Here is a 20,114-nt window from a genome sequence, read left to right as displayed (position 1 = left end):
CCATTTAGATCAATTTAAATATTAAATATAATAATGGAATTAATATTTAAAAAAAAAATTTCTAACTGTAAAAATCATATTTTTTATTATACTCTTATAATATACCTATCCACTTTATACCAATATTGATTCTATATTAAACGAACAGAACACTTATATCACATGAACAACATTTATTCATTTAAATAACTATTTACATTTTTTCTTTGATCTGACTGAAATTGAATCAATTATATCCAAAAGTTATTTTATTTTTCTTTCATTATTTTTGTTTGAAATATATTTGGAAATAAAATAAAATAGTATAATTTTTTTTTTAAAATGCAATAAATAAAGTAGGGAACTATTATTATATTAATAATACGTATTTAATAATTTTACAATATTATGTACAAATAAGAATAAGACTTAAAAAAAAAAAAAAAAAAAAAAAATGCAAACGCTTCATGTTTATAAAGCGTTGCAAAACAATAACTTGTACATCAGTCACATTCATTTAAATAAAATTAGCAAAAGTTTTATAGAAAATTTGTCCAACAATAATTATAAAACATTTACAATTTATTTAATAAGAATTCTCCAACTAGTTGAGCGTTCCACGGCAACAATGGGTACCACACAAACATGGTATTTTGTTTTCTTCAAGTGGGAATTTATAGTCATAAGTTATTTCCTCATTTACATCGATTGGCTGTTTACTATAAATGACTATTTTCTTTTGTCCATCGATTTGAATTACCTTGGCATAGCAATTAGGCTGAAATTAAAGAAAACAGGTTCAGAAAACATTACATTTTCTAATTCTGATATTGTAATTAACTTATGAGTCGATACCGACTTATAATAGAATGGTGTAAATAAGTTGGTGGTTTAAATAGGCAATACCATAAAATTAATCTAAATGTAAAATGTTAATAAACAGTCAACAATTAAATAATTTAAACGTTTGATGAACTTTTAAGTATCTAGGGGGTCATTAATTTTTGAATTAAAACCTAATAAAAAAAATCAATTTTGTTAAAAACTAGAGTAAAAGTTTCAGTTTTTCACAAATTTTTTTTTTTGCCACAATCATCAAAAAATTACAGGGTATATTTTACTTTTACAGTTCTACACTAAAAAAAATATTTCATTGAAAATCTAAGTAATTTTACAGCTCCAAAACAAAAACACACATCATTGTGAAATAAATACATTCTTTCAACAGTTTGTTCTGTTTGGGATTCTATTTACTAGTAATCTATTAAACTTGATCAATTATATGATAATGAATAATGGCTAAGAAAAATAAAAAGTCAAATTATTGAAATAATTATCATTAAAAAGATTTGATATTACTGTAAACTAAAAAACACAACTGCAAATTATTATTTAAATTGTATATAATTTTTACTTAAATTATAATATTCTTAAATGAAAAAACTAAATTTTAACTAATGTTTCTAATCAACTAAAATACTTTTGTTTGTATAATGATAAAAATACTCACGTTACAACTATGATTAATGAATCTTGCAAGATTACCACATTTCGTAGCATCAATAATGGTATCCAAATCTATTCTGAACAGATATGAACTACCTATTCCAGTAGCTTCATATTGCCTTTCACGTAGATCAGCAACTACAGGGCGAACCATTTGCCCTACATACTCGATAACCATTTCATCAGCTGCAATAGATTCCATAGCAAACAACCCCCAATCATGTATAGCAGATTTTCCAAATTTCAATTGCTTCTTACGGAACTTTAACACATTGAATTTTAGCAAATCACTATCTGATGTTGCCCCAAATGCTGTTAATAACCTTCTTTGGTTACTCCGTGCTTCACGAGAGAGAGCTAACATTTTGCCAGTAGATTCTTTTACACGTTTAAGCTCCGTGAGACGATTTAATTGAGCAATTGTGTGTCCAAAATGATACTAAAAAAAAAAATGAATTAATAGTTTTGTCTAAAATAAAATATTTGCTTTTACTCTATCTATAAAGACTCTTGGTGAATGAACCCTAGTTTAAATTATAAATAAATTTAGGTCACAGCAATATTTACCTTATGGTTGGCTTTTTGTTTACTGTCCACTTTATAATAACCTTCAGTTCTACCACATCCCGTATCATGAACTTTCCATTCATCTTTTTTCTTTTTGCGCGGAAGCTGATTTGGTACTGCTGTCAGTGTTTATTAATTAAGGAAGATTTTAACTTGGTAAATAAAATAATTACTAATAACATTAAATTCATTTCTGTGTACTTCATTTACAATTTATACCCATTTATTCATCTTTAACTAATAAAAAACTATAAACCAACCCTCAACTACACTCTGTCAGGAAAGGCAACGCGCCAACCAAAATCAGTTCTGCGCATCTTTAGAAGAACACTGACTTAAATAGCAGGATGACCTGCAGAATTAGCGTGTTATTACACTAGACAGAGAATAAATTAATGATTTCAAATTAAATAATTTTTAAATAATGAGAGTGATTTATGTAAATAAGATCTAAAAATTAAATTTTATTTTATTTCAATCATAATTCATAAGTTGAAAATCTTTACGTTTAACTTACAATAGTATTTTAAAATTTAGTTTTTAACCTTGTGAATATTTATGTGTAAAATGGATTTTAAATTTAGTATTAAACTGTGTTATTGTATTTTTAATTAAACATACATACTTCACTGCTACTTCAGCAAATCACAGACATAAACATAGTCTTACGATAGTTTTAAATAGTATGAAAAGCTAGAAATTATACTTAAAGTTCAAGTTAATCCAGCATCATAAACATAAATTCATTATAGAATCAATTAAAAATATTATTTTTAACAAAATTAATTTTTATATAAACATTCACATTTACATGTATAACATACGTTGCTACTTTGATATCACATGCTTATTTTCTAACCATTTAAATATGGGATCTACATAATATTTCTTTGATTGTAATTTATTTTAAATCTTAGCAAACTCATTTTAAGTCTTATCCTTTAATTTTTGTTGAGTAACTTTGAATCCTAACTATAGACCTCCTAGTATAAGCCATATATATTAAGTTATAAAAGGCAATACATATCATCGCCGCTAAATTAAAAATAATAATAAATAATATTAAAAGGATATCTGGATGGCTGACCCAATGTGTTTCATTCATCCAGTAGTGTACAGTATCATTGGATAACAATGAATCATAGCTTTGTTTTAAATAGTTAATATCTTCCACATCTATACCCTTGGTAAGGAACTCAAATAATACAGTTGCTTCTTGTACCATATCTCGTTTGTTGAAATATTTAGTTTTAACTTGGTTATCACGTTGTTTTTGTACAATTGACTGGTCTTTGTTTCCAATTTTATTGTTGTCTCTGACAGTTAAGGGCTGTTTTAATTTTTTTGGAGAAACTTCTGGTATTTTCTGTTCATTTATTACTGGTTGGACTATTACATTCTTAGGTTTATCATTTATGTCAACTTCAGCTTCCCAATCAGATATAGGAGGAGGACTGTATACCTGTTGAGGCATACAATACGAGTGATCTGAAAATACTCCACTTGGGGTTTCTTCAGTAAGGGTTTTTTCTCCATTAAGTAAACGTTTTTTAGGTTCAACTTCTTTATCTAATTGCTTATCTTCAATCTTTCGTTTTACAGCTTTATTATCACGTTTATACTTTACAAATGATCCTTCTTCATCAGAACTTGGTAAAGCATCTATTTCTACAGGAGTTTCGTTTCCTGTAGGTGTGAGCTCCCTAAAAACATGTACATATTTAATCCTAATAAAACATATTTTACATAGTGAATTTAACTTTTTAATAATTCATTGAAATTTGCCTACCTGACCCTATCAAAATCATCCAATGTCATAGTTTTACATAACTTTTTCAATTTATTTTGCCAGACAAAGCCGTCAGATGAACCCTCGTTACTAGAACTATCATTACTAGATTCTTCCTCAGAAGAACTATGAACTGATAGCTCAGAAGTAGAAGAATTACTATCACTATCAAACAGGTCTCTTCCCAAACGTTTTCTTTCCGCAAATGTAGGTCTAGTCACCTCATCATCATCAATCTTGAAATAAATAAATATAATAACTAACATGAATTTAATAAATAACTTAAACGTACATCTTTGGCTTCATTGTCTGAAGTTATAACCATTTCTTCTTGATCACTTCCATTATCTTGAAGTTCATTAGTTTTCTTTGGTGATGGTTCCTTCTTTTTTCTCTGAAAATTTCAATTAAATAATATTTTATTAATAGGAATATATTAGCATTTATGTATTTAAGCCAATACAGTAATATCTTGGTAATCTGGTCATTCGATAATCCGATACGTCCAGTAATACAGCTGTATTAACCTATATGTACCAATATGTATTTATATATAAATTTATTATCGTTAAACAAACATTAATAATTTTTTAAAACCTGTTTAATCATAAAAATATTGCACAGTATTTATGTATTATTATATATTATAATAAAATAAAATAAGACTATTCATTTTTTTAATATGAGTATAAAAATGTAAAATTCAAAATGTAAAAATGCATTTTGATGTGAACCCCCAACTAATCGGGCGTTTTCATTAATTGGGTAGTAGTGTGATCTAAAATGTGTCGGATTACCAAAATTCTACAGTACTTTGTATATTGAAGACAGTTTACCATGTGTCTGTTTTAACAGAGGTATACCTTATAAATTAGATTATCCATATTACTCAGTACCCTACATGACTAAATAAATATGTATGATCACAACTGAGTAATGCCTCCTTTGTCTCACCTATCGGATATTTTTCAGCTTCTATTATATTCTATTAATGTTGCCGACCAAAATTAAATGCAGAGAACTACGAGAAATAGTTTTGTAAGTAGAATAGTGGAGAGATCCTCAAACTAAACGAAAACTCAATCATATCTATTTATTTAGTCATGTTCTCCAATAAATATTTCTGAATTCTGTTAATGGAACATGGAACTAGACTAATGAATCATCAATCTCTCAAACAGAATTCAAAGATATTTATAGGGTATAGAGTAATGAAGTATATTTACAAATAAGTCAAACTATAAAATTTAACTGATCATTTAAAATTAATGAAATTTCACACTTAACTTTTATCTATAGTTCTTGTAATCAAAATTTGTGAGGAACTTAGTACTGAATTATTAAATATTTTGACTGAACTTAAAAATTATTAATTTTAAACATTTATTAATAACTTAAAATAAGTAAAAATATTTTTGAGGAGCAAGCAACACAGAGTGAGCTACTATGGCAACATATGCAATAAATACTTTCATACTTATTGCCTGTCAATCTAAAATAATATCACTCTAATTATAACTTACAGACCTAATATATCTTCTCTGTTCAACCATATATTATATTTTTAACAATACAATAAATTCTTTTAATGAATTAAACTGATTTGTAATGCAATGACTTCATACATTCCCATTTGGGGGATGGCTTCAATCTCAAATCATACATATTAACTTATGATTATTGCATTAATCACAATCATATCTAACAACTATCTTAAAATCCCTACTCTATCTATACTTAATTAAAAATTCCACGCTAAAACTTTATAGATCATCTATATCCCCTTATATCTAACTCCTTTTTTTTATTCCAGAAAATATAGCTTAAAACAAATAATATAATATATCAAACATATAAATATATTCAAACACAACAAATAAGCTGAAGAAGTATCACATGACCCTTTTTTAAATCATTATCCAATTATAATCTCACAACAAATGTAAACAATATTTTTGATATTATATTTTAAATCATGGTATTTACACATATTTTTGTAAATAAAATAAATTTTTTTTAAATTACTTACACGGAATGACGGCATTTTAGGTATGGCTGCTCGGAATCCTAAACCTAATCCACTTAAGGCCAACGTTTCTAAGCCTTCTGTTCCAGCTTCCAAAATACTATTAAGGTTAGGGGCTGGTTGTGCAGATTTAGGCTCTTCGTTAGTCACATTAGTAGACTATAAACATTTTCAAAAATGTCAATAACTTCAAAACAAATTTAAGTTGAAGTATATAAAATTTACTTTTGACTGCCTTTCAGCTTCATCCCACCACTGGTCCAGAGTATTAAAGGCCACGGCTGTCCCCATTTTTTTCATAAGATCACGTTTAATAATTATTCTTAACTCACATAACACTGCTTTCATTAAATTTCTAAAATTAAAATGTATAATATTATAAATGAAACAATTTTTGTAATTAATACACATACTTTTTAAGTTCAGCCGGGAAATTTTTATTTTCATGTCGATCACGTGGTAGTTCTGGTTCATAAAAATCAGCTCTAGGTAGCGGAGGACCATATGGATAATTAGGAGGGTATGGAAAATATTGATAACCATAATGATTGTTAAATTGAGGTGGATAATAATATCCTTGAGGAGGATAATTTGGCAATGGTGGATACTGTGGTGGTATATTAGGATCATTTTCAACTATTTTTTCATCGCGGGATGACAAACTAGATAAACTCATTGCATCATCAGGAGTATTTCCTTTAGGACTTGATCCTAACATGAATTCATCGTCACTGGAGCTGATATCACTGTGTAAAGAATCATGCATATTCTTATTAATAACTAAAACCAAATAAAAATATTTATTAATATTTTGCAATAAATCATAATCTAATGTTTTTATGATATTACCATTTCTTATACTATTATTTAAGAAGCTTTTTGCTTCTAACTTCTCCTTTTCTCTTGTAATTTTTAACTGTTCGACTGCAGTTTCAAAACACTTAATATAAACATCTTTAGACAAGAACGGTGATGGAGGATTAGAAAGTGGAGGTAATGTTTCTTCATCATTGCTAACTTTTTCTTCATCTAAATCAGACTGATTGTCATTATCTCCAGGTGGTGGAGGAAGATTCAGACTAATATCATCATCAGTAGTATCTTCCACAATGTCAGAAACATCATCAGGATCTTTTTTTACAATAGATAAAAATGCAGGTTCGACACTAGCACCTTGAGAAGACATTCCACTAAGCAGCATTTCAATTCTTGTATCTAAATCCAATTTTGATTGTGCTTCGGAATCTAACTTAGAGACTGGTGCTGGTGCAGGTACCGGTAATGGTGCTGGTACAGAGGGCAAAGGAGGTGGTATAGGACTTGATTCTCCCCACCAATGATTATTTGGTACTGGAGGGATACTGCAAGGATATCTTAAAATAAAACGTAATAACAATTAAGATCATTTCATAGTTAGTTATAATTGATAACAATAATAGTAAATAAATTAAAATTTATCCTTTATACCTATTAAAAGGATAGGGATAAGTCCCATTGTATGCAGGAGTACCACCCATACTGTTATATCCACTGCTATAACTTTGCTCTGAAGGAAGGTCACTAGTGGCTGGAGAAGGAGTTGTATAGTCATAACTATAATTTTTGTAATTATCTGTTTTGGATGGCAATAATGATTTCTCTTCAGTCTGAGGTTTAACAGAAGATTCTTCTTTAGGTTTACACGTTTTAGCTGTTCGTCGATCTCGATTAGAAATAGGAAGTGATTTAACTTTAGGTACTTCCAACACAGGTTTTGGTTTTTCTTCAGTCATCTTATCAAACATTGATTTGCATTCTGCAGCTATACAATGTATACATAAATTAGACATAAAAATGTCCAGTAACTTAAAATCCTAAAATATATTTATACCAAAAGGGTCCAAAAATACACTGACAACTTTTCCCATCACTGATGTATCATTTAACCTTTGAACACAGCTTTTAGCTGATACTGATTCTTCAAAAATAATTTTGGCTAAACCCAAATGTTTTTTAGTGACTGGGTGATAGAATATTTGTAACAATTCAATCTTTCCAAATTTCACTACCTACAAATTGTAAAAAGAAATATAATATAATTCAGCAATAGAATATTTTAACAATAACATTATTTTAAATATTCTCACTACTTCCTAGACATAGTAAAAATAAGTTATAATTTTGTCAGAGACCATTGATAATTTAGTTATTAAATCGGTACTAGTCTAGAGGACCCCCGCTCAGAAGGCAATTCCCTAGCCATTAAGGTTTAGTTGATGCCCGCTACTTACATCTCTCGTATTTTTGATGTTATAATCAATAATCAATAATTTATTTAAAAATGTACGAATAATAATACATTATATATTTATGATTATACAGAACAATTTAGGAGATCAAAATAAAAATATATTTAAAAAACTGTCACAAGTCTGAGTCTTATGGATAATATTTTTGTTTTGTAAAAAACTTATTGCCAATAAAACTTCATGCACATTACTATAAATTTGTAAGAAATTCATTTTTTTTTTTTTTCAGATGACGACGACTGAATAACTGAGGTAGGTACTCCATAATGTTATATAGGGCACCCGCTATTATACCTATCTTATATCATTAATTTTACTGCACGGATTTTACCAAACATTATTCTTAAAATATCTAATTAGAGAGTTTCACACGAATACCTAACACATATAATCTCGTGCATTTTTTTTCTGCTTTCTGCAGTCCATCAGTATATGAAATATTTTATAACATAAAAAATACGAGAGATGTAAGTGGAAAGGGAATTGCCTTCTGAGTAGGGGGTCAACTAGACCAGTACTATTAAATCATTTATTTTGCTTGAACATCATTTTAAAATGTTATAGGAAAGATTTAGAAAAATTTTAAGAGAAGGTATAATTGTTTTAAGTTATCTTTATTTAATTTATTAAAAAATAATTATTAGCTTAAACACAAAAACATATCTAGACTAATAATAATCAAGTAATTTTTTTATCTAAATTTTCTTAATTTGAATGTATTCACTCACCAAGTCAGTTAGAAACACTTTATCGATATTATCGTTTAAATTAGAAAAAGTTACTTCAACTTCAGGACGTTGGCCAATGTAATTTCTGTCAAGCTAAAAAAAAAATTTTAATTTAGCACATAGTATCATTTTTGTTCTTGTTTTTTTAGTACAATTTATCACACATTTTTAAATATTATATAAATAGTGACAGGTATATTTCTAGAGATAGAAAAGGCATATTTCCAGTACTAAAATATTATTATACAGGGTGCGGCAGTCAAACCCGACGATTTTAACAAGAATTGGTGGGCAGGGTTAAAGTGGTAGAGTTTTCGGGAATGTTCTTATCGCTTTTAAATACTCGGAATTTAGTAATCATGGAGCATTGGTCGAGTGAACAGCGTGAGTTCGCGGTAAAAGCGTCTCATTAGTCGGTACGGCGACATCCAGTGGCCTGCTCGTTCACCGGACTTGATGCCTCCTGATTTTTTTCTCTGGGGTTATTTGAAAACCAAGGTGTTCGAAAATGATCCACCAAGGACTATTGTTGACTTGAAGGAGCGAATTCGCCTTGAAATCAATACTTGGCTGTCAGACTCTCACAATGTGTGGCTAACCAAGGAAGGCATTTGCCTGACACAATCTTTAAAAAATGAAGTTTTTAACTATTATAACATAAAATTCCACTTGTGTACTTTTTATTTGTTTGGCGAAAAATTAATAAAAAATTTTTTTTTTTCAAATCGTCGGATTTGACTGCTGCACTCTGTATATATATATTTTTTTTTTTTGATAAAACTTCATAAATTTTTATTAAAAATTATGTTTGCCACCAATAACAAATGTATTATTTACCAATTTTAATAAAAACTAAAATTTGTTTTAATTTCATCATTAATTTAATTAAAATTGAATCAGTATTACTCAAAAATAAATCAAATATTTAATAAAATAATAGTGGTTCTGAATTTCCATTGCAATTGGTAAAAATTAATTCAATATACCTAATTACAAAAATATAAAATTTGGTATTAAAAAGAGAATATTATCAGTACAAGATAACTACTTCTTTCCATAAATTATATTAAATAAATAGTGAGGAATATTTTATTTTTAACAATAATTTATATGTTATTATGCTTCTGTATTCATGCTATGTAATTTTTAGAATATAAATTTTAAAAACAGTCAGTTATATAAATTATTTATTTAAAATTATTAAATATATGATAAATCCATTCTGTACAAATATAAATAGAAGCAATGTATTATTAAAGTATGTGCAAAGCTAATTAAGTAATAATATTATTACTGTATATATATATTACATACTTCAATATAACTAAATTATGGTAAATGGTTATCAAACTATTCTAACCTTTCTTTATCATGTTATACTTTCCACTCAGTTTCATTAATTAAAAATAAAAACATGTGTTTTATTTGATAAAAGAAATTTTAGAATAAAATTTTAATATTATAAAAATTATTTAATGGATTTATAAAGTTTTTTTTTCTCTTTTACATTAAAAATAATTATATACAACTTGTGAAATGTCTTAATTCAGTCTCTTAATTGATGACTTCATATTTGTTGTACCAATCACAATATTTTTCAAATATTTATATATTTTCGCCTAATTTCTTCCATTCAAAATATATTAGAAGGCTATACACAGGTATAATATTATTATGCAGATGGATCATTTGAAAAATAAAATGTGTTTAAATTAAAATGTTTGTTCAAAAATCATAATACATATAAATATACCTATGATAAATAAGTGTACCATTAACCATTATATTATTAAAGAATTTTAAATTTAATTTATACAATGTATTTTTGAGTATATTAAACCTATGACTTTGAAAAAAAATAAATACAAAAATAAAACTATTACAGACCGAGTTTTAGAAAATCTAGTTAGTAGATTAAATTGATAATCTAAAATACATACCTTAAATTTAGGTACTGTCAATTCAATGGGCAGAGAAATAGTTTTAAAAGTTTTTCGTGGATCATCATTGGGTAATTCAGGATACGAGGGATCTACAATACCATCGTAGCGGTATACTTTAGTAACCGCTTTACCAAGAAATGGATCGGCCATAAGTTTCCAATTGCGTTCTTTAGGCTTTTCAACAATTGGTACTGATGGTGGAGGTGGTGGTGGTGGTGGCGGTGGTGGCGGCGGCGGAGGAGTAGTAGGCCTTCGAGAAGATTGATGGTACATTGGTGAAGGAGGTTTTTCAACTCTTGTAGATGGAATCCTGTTATATTCATATTCAGTATCTTCATCACTGCTTCTGTGGTTATGATGTCTCTGATGAACCCGATGCGATTCATACTCTTCATCATCATACCTATAGTGATGGTGGCGATGTCGATGCTTGTGATGCTTGTTGTGGTGACGGGAGTCATGATGTCTTGAACTATATTTACGGTACGATTCCATTTCATTTTGTCAATCTAAATAATGAAAAATTTACAATGAGCTATATTTTTACAAGATCTTTATACATTTGAGAGAAAACAAACACACATCATATTCATGATGATCAAATGTTTATAAACTATTGTTTCGGAATGTTGGATACAATATTATTAATTCTTGGATTGTGATTATATTTGAATATCATCCTAAACGCATAATAAACAAATATAATTCTGCTTAAATATCTGATTTAAATATTTTTAAAGCAATTTGAGTGAGTAAAATTGTAATAGTCGACGGAATGGATTTTAAGAATCGACTACGTTGGTATTGAATACGCGTTTAACGAAATCATTAGAATAAAAAAAGTAGCAACTCGTAGAAATAGAAGTACTTATGAATTACCTATATTGTACTAAGTATCGAGCCTCGAAAGAACCTAGAATCAGAATTACACATAAGTCTGACTCCAAATCCCGACGACCGACAACACATAGTACATACTAGTTTACTACAACTACTATAGCATAAGTATATACTAGATACATGTCTAATCAAAAATCTACAAAGGTATCGAAAAGTATAAACATCTACAGTGTTTCATGGATGCATTCCAAACAATAATATTGTTGCATGCACTGTTTGACCAGTGTAGTCGTATGAACAAACCTGGTTGAGGGCATATGGTAATTTTGTTGTGTGTATGACTGGTATGACATTGGTTAATTACTCTAGTATTACCAAAGAACAAACAAGAAACGACACTCTGCCGTGTGATAACATAGTGGAGGCTCGGCCTTGAAGTTATGATCGAATTACTGGAGGCTCCGCCTTGAAGTTGGTACCGGTTTTTGTTTACAATAATATTTGAATTTTGCGCGTCGCTTTTGAATCTTTTTTATTCTGATTCAAATATTAATATTCTTTTTAAAAGTTGCTTAAATCGTTTATTATCCATTAATAAAAATGGTTTATGCTAGAAGAACATGTAGGGCAGAAATTAAAAGAAAAAATCATCACTCATATTTTTTTTACTCACCCATGTGATAATTTTCCAAAAGAATTTTTAGTAAACCTTTTTATAAGGTTTAAAATATATAGCACACTGACACATGCAAATAAATTTCATCACAGTACCAGATCAAATAAAGGCCGTAGAAAAATTCAAATTTTGTCAAACTTGTAATTATACAGATAAATAATATTAATATATAGTTATAAGTACTTTTTAAATGTAAAATGACTAAATTGTCATTATAAGTAAATTATAAGTTAATTGTTAACTTTTAAGTTTCAAATGTGACAAAAATTATTGTGTATATTATTATATTTTGCAAAATCATGAAAATAAATTAATTTGTTATCAAGAATCAAAATTGTTTAATTTCTTATCATAACTTTTTGGCGGCATTAAGGTCACCCATTTATTTAACATAGAAAGATAGGGAATGTCATACCCCTGGTATTACTCTACAACACGATTTAAGATATATCTTAAATAGTTAAATCTATCTTAAATTGTGATTATGATCTAAAGCACGAACTATTATCTTAAATTCTTAAGTTTTATGTACAATATATTTTGTGTCCTGACCTCTTGCATTAAAATATTAAACTGGTCATCCAGACACGTCGCCAAAGAAGGGGCCTTAGGGGGCCTGGCCCCCTAAGAAATGTCAGTGGCCTCGGACTGGCCCCCTTGATTTTTATTTTTAAATATTATGGTGTGTAATATAATTGTCCCGAGCCGGTTAAATCCTAATTGTATATTATATGGTACTCCATAATATATATTAAAGTTAGCGATCGTATAACAAAAATAAAATTCCGAATTTTTATAAATATTCGTCAATAGACAATAATACAAGATAGGCAATAAGACGTCTATTAATAAATTGGAATCTAGGAATGCCAATTGCTGGTATCGAACGCACATTTGATAAACACAACTACAGACAATACTATACGAGTATATAGGTAATCGGAAAAAAAGTCCCATACTAGGAAAAAAAGTCCCGAAAAAAAGTCAGTTGTGCTTCGTATTTTAGTGTGTAAGTGTAATGAATAAAATGCTTGTACATATTATATATTTGTCAATTACCATAATAAGTAATAAATAATAGAAAAAAAAGTTTACTGGAAAATTTTTAAATGTATTTAATATTTATTATTTATACTTAAATGTTGATATATTTTCATTCATTTTTATCGGGACTTTGTATTAAATTAAATTAATCTATATTTTAATATGTGATTTAAGTAAGTAATTAACATTTTTTATGATATTATATGACTTTTTATGTATTTTATATTTATATATTTATCGGGACTTTTTTTTCCTAGTGTGGGACTTTTTTTAACGGGACTTTTTTTTCCGCAATTCGAGTATATAATAGTGGACCAATACGGTAATCGTATTATAAAATAAACACGCCTAACAAAATTATATGTCCCAATATATTATTATTATCTATCGAGTTAGAGACTTAGCACTAAGCACTAAGCAGCGAACCATAGAAATAGACGACTTGTCCTAATATAGTTTTTTAAGATATATATTGTATACCTATATTAATAAATAACAAAAATATAATGCTTAACTAATACAGACAATACATTGTGAAATGTAGTAATATTTTTATAGATATTGTCTGATAAGGAGAGGAGTGGAATTGGGTACAAAAACAGATAGGGGCCAAAAAATATTGGCCCCCTTATAGAAAAATGTTTAGTTACGTGCCTGTGGTCATCTAACATAGTCCTTATTCTCTATCGATGACCTATTAGTTAAAGTTAAATAATATACTACATACATGGAATTTTAGCTGTGGTTATTTAAGGTTTATCAGTTATTTACTGTTTTGTCCATCATATTTTAAATTCATATAGGGGAGCCATAGAGTAATTACTCTATGAGGATTGAGGGGAGCGATGAATACATTGATTTTACAGTGATATAATGTTTTGGTATTTATATATATATATTTTTAAATTTATGAATTAATGCTTTGATTTTCAAATCCAATATCTTTTTTAGTATAGGAAAGTAAATCTCGTTAGTACATATAGTCAGCAAAAATGCATAACTGTTTTCAAAAGCATTATCGCCTACCTGGGAAAATAAAAACAAAATTATAGAAAAATGGAAAATTTGACAAAATTGATTTTGGTTTTCTCAGTTTTCTGTGTAACTCTAAAAAAAAAATGACTCTGGAAACATGAAATTCTCACTGATTATTTATATTAATATTTTCTATACACCATAAAATTACGGTTTGTCAAAAAACTATAGTGTTACACTTATACAACGTTCTTAAGTTCCTCATAAATTGTTATGAGTGGAATTTAAAAAAAATGTCGATCATAAATCTACAGTAATTTTTTATAAGTGTCTGAAGTATTTATAAGAAATATAACAAATTGTATATTAGCTATACCCGTATGATCACATGTGTGATGTGTCTAACAAATGTAAGACGTATCCAAAAGACAAAAACTGTTCGGGTGAGAAAGAACCGAGAAGGCTACAGACATAACTAAGAAACGAAATTTCCAACTCATAAAAAGGAGAAATTCGGCTGTGAAATATTGTTTTTATTTTTTCAATTTCTGAACTACAAATACACGTTAAAAACACAAAAATAATGGATTTCGAAACAATAAGTACTTTTTTCGTACAAGTGATATAAAAAACAAAACGACATCTCACAGATAATGTTCTCAACTATTATATTGTACAATGTACATGTACATCAACAATTTGGAGTCCTAGCAATAATTATCATCAGTCACCACCACAGCCTAAGCGGTTTTATCCCACGCAAAATACTTAGTAAACACTTCTACCATAGAATGCTTTTACAAATGTGTAACCACTAACCAGTAACTACTAACATGGCAAAAACTGTTTCGCTCGGGAAAGAACCGAGAAAAACTAAATCTTGATAATATTTTCGTTATCACTGTTATAATAGTTTCAAGTTCTATGAGACTATGACGTCATGGATTCTACAAAAATCTTCCTGCCAAGTGAGCCATTCGTGAATTTGAGACGTCGAATCAAATTTAATCTCTTTTCCACAGTCTTAGATTGGTTGGGGTTGTAGTTGCATAGGCCTGCAGCTCTTAATTTCTATGCGTCGAATGTACAACTTTTTATTTTACTGTTCTATGGTAGAGATAATCTCTTATCTAATACATCTATTACTCAGTACTCTATAATGGGTCGAACCAAGGTGGATTTATAAATTTATAAATTTATAAATCCACCTTGGGTCGAACTTTCGACCATATAAGCTAATATTATAAATTTATAATATAATATTATTATTATATTATTATAACCATATATTAGCTTAATATATGGTCGAGGGGTCGAACGGTGATTTTTATCATCATTATCACTTAACCTAACCTTATTACATAATATTACCACAGAATATATAAAATTATTTTATTAAATTATTAATTATTATTAAATATTAAATATTAATTATTAAATTATTTCATATAGGTATCTGTGGTATTACTCTATGCTTTATTAGTCACGACCTTGATTATAAAATTAATATTATCATAGAACACATCATAATCTGTGATAATAACTTATTGTTATTTTTTGAACTTTTTAGAATTTCATTTCATCGTTCAATCATTTTAGTTAACGGTGTTAACACTACATACATTTTAGCTTTATTAGCTATTAATCCTGCTATCGTGATTTGTGCGTATTTAATTAGTTAACACATTTACTAGAATGTCATGTTTATTTAATAAATTCGGATCACACTGGAAACCAAACCATTTAATATTCAAGGTGACTTTTTAAAATCATACAAAATAAATAACTTTATTGAAATAAACATTTAAATTATTTTCAGACATGCAGACCTAAGTCAACCATTAGAGATAAATTCCGTGAGATAGTTCAAAGTGGCCCCGACTTATCAGATTTTATAAATGAAACACCTATAACTTCAGAAAACTATAGTGGCAAATTGCGACGAGCAAAAGGTGAAGAAGATAGATTGCGTTTACCTCCTTGGCTTAAGACAAAAATACCAACCGGGGAAAATTTTTCAAAAATAAAAGAACAGCTGCGTAAGTTAAACTTGCATACTGTTTGTGAGGAAGCTCGATGTCCAAACATAGGTGAATGTTGGGGTGGAGGTAAACATGGCACAGCTACTGCAACAATAATGGTAACATTTAAAAAAACAAATGTTGTATGCAATTTTACTTTTATTAGTTAAACATTTTGTAGTTATTGGGTGATACTTGTACTAGAGGATGTCGATTTTGTTCTGTCAAAACATCTCGAGCTCCACCACCTCCAGATCCCAATGAACCAGTTAATACAGCAAAAGCTATTGCATCATGGGGGCTTGATTATATTGTGTTAACATCAGTTGATCGTGATGGTAAATAAAATAAAGAGAAAGTTACATTTATTACTTAATGGATAGTTTGTATTGAACTTTGTTTTAGATTTGGAAGATGGAGGATCTGCTCATTTTGCTGAAACAGTAATAGAAATAAAAAATCGGTTTGTTAAAATATAGGTTCTAATAGTTAAATTTGCTTACATTGCTATATATATATATTTTTAGTAATCCTAATATAATGATTGAGTGCTTGGTACCGGATTTTCGCGGATCAGCTGACAATGTTAAAACCATTGTAGATTCCGGTTTAGATGTTTTTGCTCACAATATTGAAACTGTTGAAAAGCTAACACCATATGTTAGAGATCGAAGAGCAAGTTATAGGTAATATAATTTAATGATTCTTCATTTTTATTAATGCTTAGAGAATTATACTAATTAATTACTAATCTAATTTAACATTTATCAGTGGTGCTGGCATGTATTTCATTTGGTGGGGAAAGTATAAAAATTAGCTACCAACACCATACACCACCCACATAAAATTTCAGCTATCATAATGTCACCTTAATTAAATATAGGGGCGAATCGCCTCGTAGAAATATGCTTTTAGCAGTTTAGCACTACTGACTGTAATAAAATGTTTAAATAAATCTTTTATGATCATATTATCTCAATAAATGTACAACATTCTTATTGATAATTGATCCACATTGAAGCTTAATTAATTATTTAGTCATGGATCAGTTGTTATAATATGTTAGTGTGATACCACACGATATATAATATCATAACTTAAATTTTAAATTCTATAGAAAATATTATTGAAGTACTTTGATTTATAAAAATTTAACTTAAAATGAGTAGCTTATGAGTTACAAGTAGGGAAGTTATAGCATTTTGCATTATTTTTTGGAAATTCTTAGTAGATGCTTTCTTTGCTGAAAAAGTGTTTCAATAACAAGTAAATCTAAATAATTTACTTTTATTTTGTGTTTTATGGCCCTTTTTTTCATTGTTATCATTATATTAAGTTTTCTACATTTTAAATCATTTTTTGTTGTTGATATTTTACATTATTTTTATTTTTAAACCTTGGTTACATAAACAAATGGAAAATATTTATTAATTATCTACTAAAGCAGCAGTTCTCAAACTTGTTTTTTTCGCGTACCACTTAAGTATATTATCAATCAGTCGCGTACCACTGATGATTAAAAATATCGACAAGATCAACGATTATACCTATAAGTATCTTATTTATTGACATATTTTCTGTGAATTCTAACCTTTATTATCTGAATATTTAAAAAAACACATGACATTGTGAAATCATCGCTACGCTAAGAATCTAATATTTGTTTTTAATTTTCCATCCTATTACCATGCGGCTTTCCGTGTACCATTATGGAGTCTTTCGCGTACCACAGTTTGAGAACCGCTGTACTAAAGTATTATTTGTCATGGGCTATGGGGGGATAACTGCAGATGGCCACGGCGCTGCCGTGTGTACAGAGTTCTCAAATTAAAATAACCTAACGAATGTAATACACTGTTGGTTAATTGCATGTTAATGTTATGTTGATAATTTAATTTTTTTAATTTTTTAATTTTTAATTTTTTATCATATATACACAATCAGTAAATATTATTTTACAATAAGCATGATAATTTAATTTGAAAGCCAGTTATGAGCATTTTAAAATCCTATTATTTTACATACTTAATACTTTTAAAATTTAAATATCCAAAAAAGCCTTTGGGTGCCCCAGATAATATTCTTACTTTTAAGTTAGATAATACCTACATTGATAATATATTCTTTATAGTATTACATTTTCAAGCTAACAATACAAAATTGATTCTATTGAACAAAGTTTTGACGTATGTTAGTAAGACTGTGGCAACACATGTAGGTTTAAAATCCTTCCTTGAATATTTACTGACTCATTTAATTAGAGGTTTTCAAACTTTAAACGGTACCACTCAATTTGTAAAATGTTTAAGTTTTGGCAATCCACAATATTCTAATCACCTATTTTAAAGCTTTGATTGGTATCATTGTGATAATTAAAGGATGGAAAATATAATCATATCTATTGTCCATTATGTTTAGAGGTAAGCACAATGCAATTTGATTTGCTGTAAAACTACTATTTTGTGACATAGTTTCCTCTACCTCCGGGGTTCAGATATATTTTTTTCACATTATGCCTGTATTCAATTTTAGGATTGGTTTGCAGTTCCATAAAAATATTTCAAGACTTAACACAACCTACATTGTTAGAAAATCTTTGCCCTAGTTTATTGTATCATCATACTCATCATAAGCTCATCAAAATTCAAAATTTTCTAGTCATATATTTCCATTTTTTTTTTTTTTTTTTAATCACAACTTTCAACTATTATACTTACTATAAATATAATCTTTAATCTATTAATTTATAGACAAACTATGTCAGTGTTACGTAAAGCCAAAGAATTTAATTCACAACTCATAACTAAATCATCCATAATGCTGGGTCTTGGTGAAACTGATGAGCAAATAGAACAAACATTTTTAGGTAATTATTACATATTAAAAATTTGAATTATTTGTTCTCCTTTAGTTTGCTATTTAAAGCATTTATTTTTTAGATCTAAAAGAGTCATTAGTTGATTGTATCACACTTGGACAATACATGCAACCTACAAAACGACATTTAAAAGTAGTAGAATATGTCACTCCTGAAAAGTTTAAACATTGGCAAGAGGTTGGTGATAAGATGGGATTTTTATATACAGCAAGTGGTCCACTTGTAAGGAGTTCATACAAAGCTGGTGAATTCTTTATTGGAAATGTATTGAAAAAACGTAAAGAAGCACAAGAGTCAAACAATTCTGACAACACTTAAATATATTGTTATTATTTATATTTGTTATATTTTTGTTGTGTTATTACTTATTATTAAAATATAAGATATAATTTTATATATTGTTAGAACACCTTATAGAAACTTTTAAAATTTTTAAATGGTTATGAAAATATTATATTTATTACATAATATTTGGAAAAATTAATATAAATGGAGTTCTAGAGCTATGGATTGATTATGTATGTATAAAGGCATAAAATGTTAACAAATATGTAAAAATGTGTATTTTAATAGATTATAATTTTTTTAAATTATAATCAAAACGAATGAAATTATTTTATGTTTAAAGAACACATTATGTCTGCATGTTTTGTCCCTGTTTTTCAAGAGTGTAACTTGACAAATTTTACATTCAGCGAATACATTTAGCTCTGTTAGTTTTAAAAATTAGAGTGAATTGTCCTCTTTTTATTATATTTTAATTTTGAAGCGAGTTATAATTATTTTAAAATTGTAAATTGTATATACATTTTTAAATACTTATTACTTGCTTCTAAATTAAAAATAAATATAAT

The 20,114-nt window shown here is 27.9% G+C and overlaps 2 protein-coding genes across 4 annotated transcripts; one reads left to right on the top strand and one right to left on the bottom strand.

Moving 5' to 3' along the window:
- Window positions 1-331: 331 nt before the first annotated feature.
- Set1 (SET domain containing 1) lies at window positions 332-11,855 on the bottom strand. 2 transcript variants are annotated; one of them, XM_089226106.1, is made up of 16 exons: window positions 11,706-11,819; window positions 11,409-11,506; window positions 10,824-11,335; window positions 8,884-8,976; window positions 7,738-7,915; window positions 7,335-7,668; window positions 6,717-7,240; window positions 6,281-6,647; window positions 6,093-6,222; window positions 5,871-6,026; window positions 4,134-4,235; window positions 3,842-4,077; window positions 3,127-3,755; window positions 2,053-2,177; window positions 1,490-1,924; window positions 332-757 (listed from the first exon to the last, which is right to left on the bottom strand). In XM_089226106.1, the coding sequence occupies exons 3-16, from the start codon at window positions 11,319-11,321 to the stop codon at window positions 584-586; spliced, it is 3,981 nt and encodes a 1,326-aa protein (XP_089082232.1). In that variant the 5' UTR covers window positions 11,322-11,335; window positions 11,409-11,506; window positions 11,706-11,819; the 3' UTR covers window positions 332-583. The 2 variants fall into 2 exon arrangements, with proteins under 2 accessions (XP_089082232.1, XP_015371166.2); XM_015515680.2 differs by lacking the exon at window positions 11,409-11,506 and having other exon boundaries at window positions 11,706-11,855.
- A 3,480-nt stretch (window positions 11,856-15,335) lies between these two features.
- Las (lipoyl synthase, mitochondrial) lies at window positions 15,336-19,656 on the top strand. Of its 2 annotated transcripts, XM_015515652.2 has the most exons (8): window positions 15,336-15,473; window positions 15,932-16,116; window positions 16,181-16,501; window positions 16,564-16,720; window positions 16,788-16,845; window positions 16,910-17,068; window positions 19,133-19,248; window positions 19,322-19,656. In XM_015515652.2, the coding sequence occupies exons 2-8, from the start codon at window positions 16,057-16,059 to the stop codon at window positions 19,576-19,578; spliced, it is 1,128 nt and encodes a 375-aa protein (XP_015371138.1). In that variant the 5' UTR covers window positions 15,336-15,473; window positions 15,932-16,056; the 3' UTR covers window positions 19,579-19,656. The 2 variants fall into 2 exon arrangements, with proteins under 2 accessions (XP_015371138.1, XP_089083429.1); XM_089227303.1 differs by lacking the exon at window positions 15,336-15,473 and having other exon boundaries at window positions 15,759-16,116.
- Window positions 19,657-20,114: the final 458 nt, after the last annotated feature.

This window comes from Diuraphis noxia, unplaced genomic scaffold (genome assembly GCF_037042655.1).
Source record: "Diuraphis noxia isolate RWA-SAM2 unplaced genomic scaffold, SU_Dnox_SAM2 contig0004, whole genome shotgun sequence".
Lineage (NCBI taxonomy): Eukaryota > Metazoa > Arthropoda > Insecta > Hemiptera > Aphididae > Diuraphis > Diuraphis noxia.
This window is presented reverse-complemented; position numbering and strand designations above follow the sequence as displayed.

Excerpts from the sequence above, each read along its gene's own strand:
- Set1 (XM_015515680.2), bottom strand. The coding sequence starts at position 11,321 with ATGGAATCGTACCGTAAATATAGTTCAAGACATCATGACTCCCGTCAC. Across the intron at positions 7,669-7,737 it reads TGTATTTTTGGACCCTTTTG|CTGCAGAATGCAAATCAATG; the intron begins GTATAAATATAT and ends TACATTGTATAG. Across the intron at positions 6,223-6,280 it reads TTCCCGGCTGAACTTAAAAA|AAATTTAATGAAAGCAGTGT; the intron begins GTATGTGTATTA and ends TTTTAATTTTAG.
- Las (XM_015515652.2), top strand. The coding sequence starts at position 16,057 with ATGTCATGTTTATTTAATAAATTCGGATCACACTGGAAACCAAACCAT. Across the intron at positions 16,502-16,563 it reads CAGCTACTGCAACAATAATG|TTATTGGGTGATACTTGTAC; the intron begins GTAACATTTAAA and ends AACATTTTGTAG. Across the intron at positions 19,249-19,321 it reads AATAGAACAAACATTTTTAG|ATCTAAAAGAGTCATTAGTT; the intron begins GTAATTATTACA and ends TTTATTTTTTAG.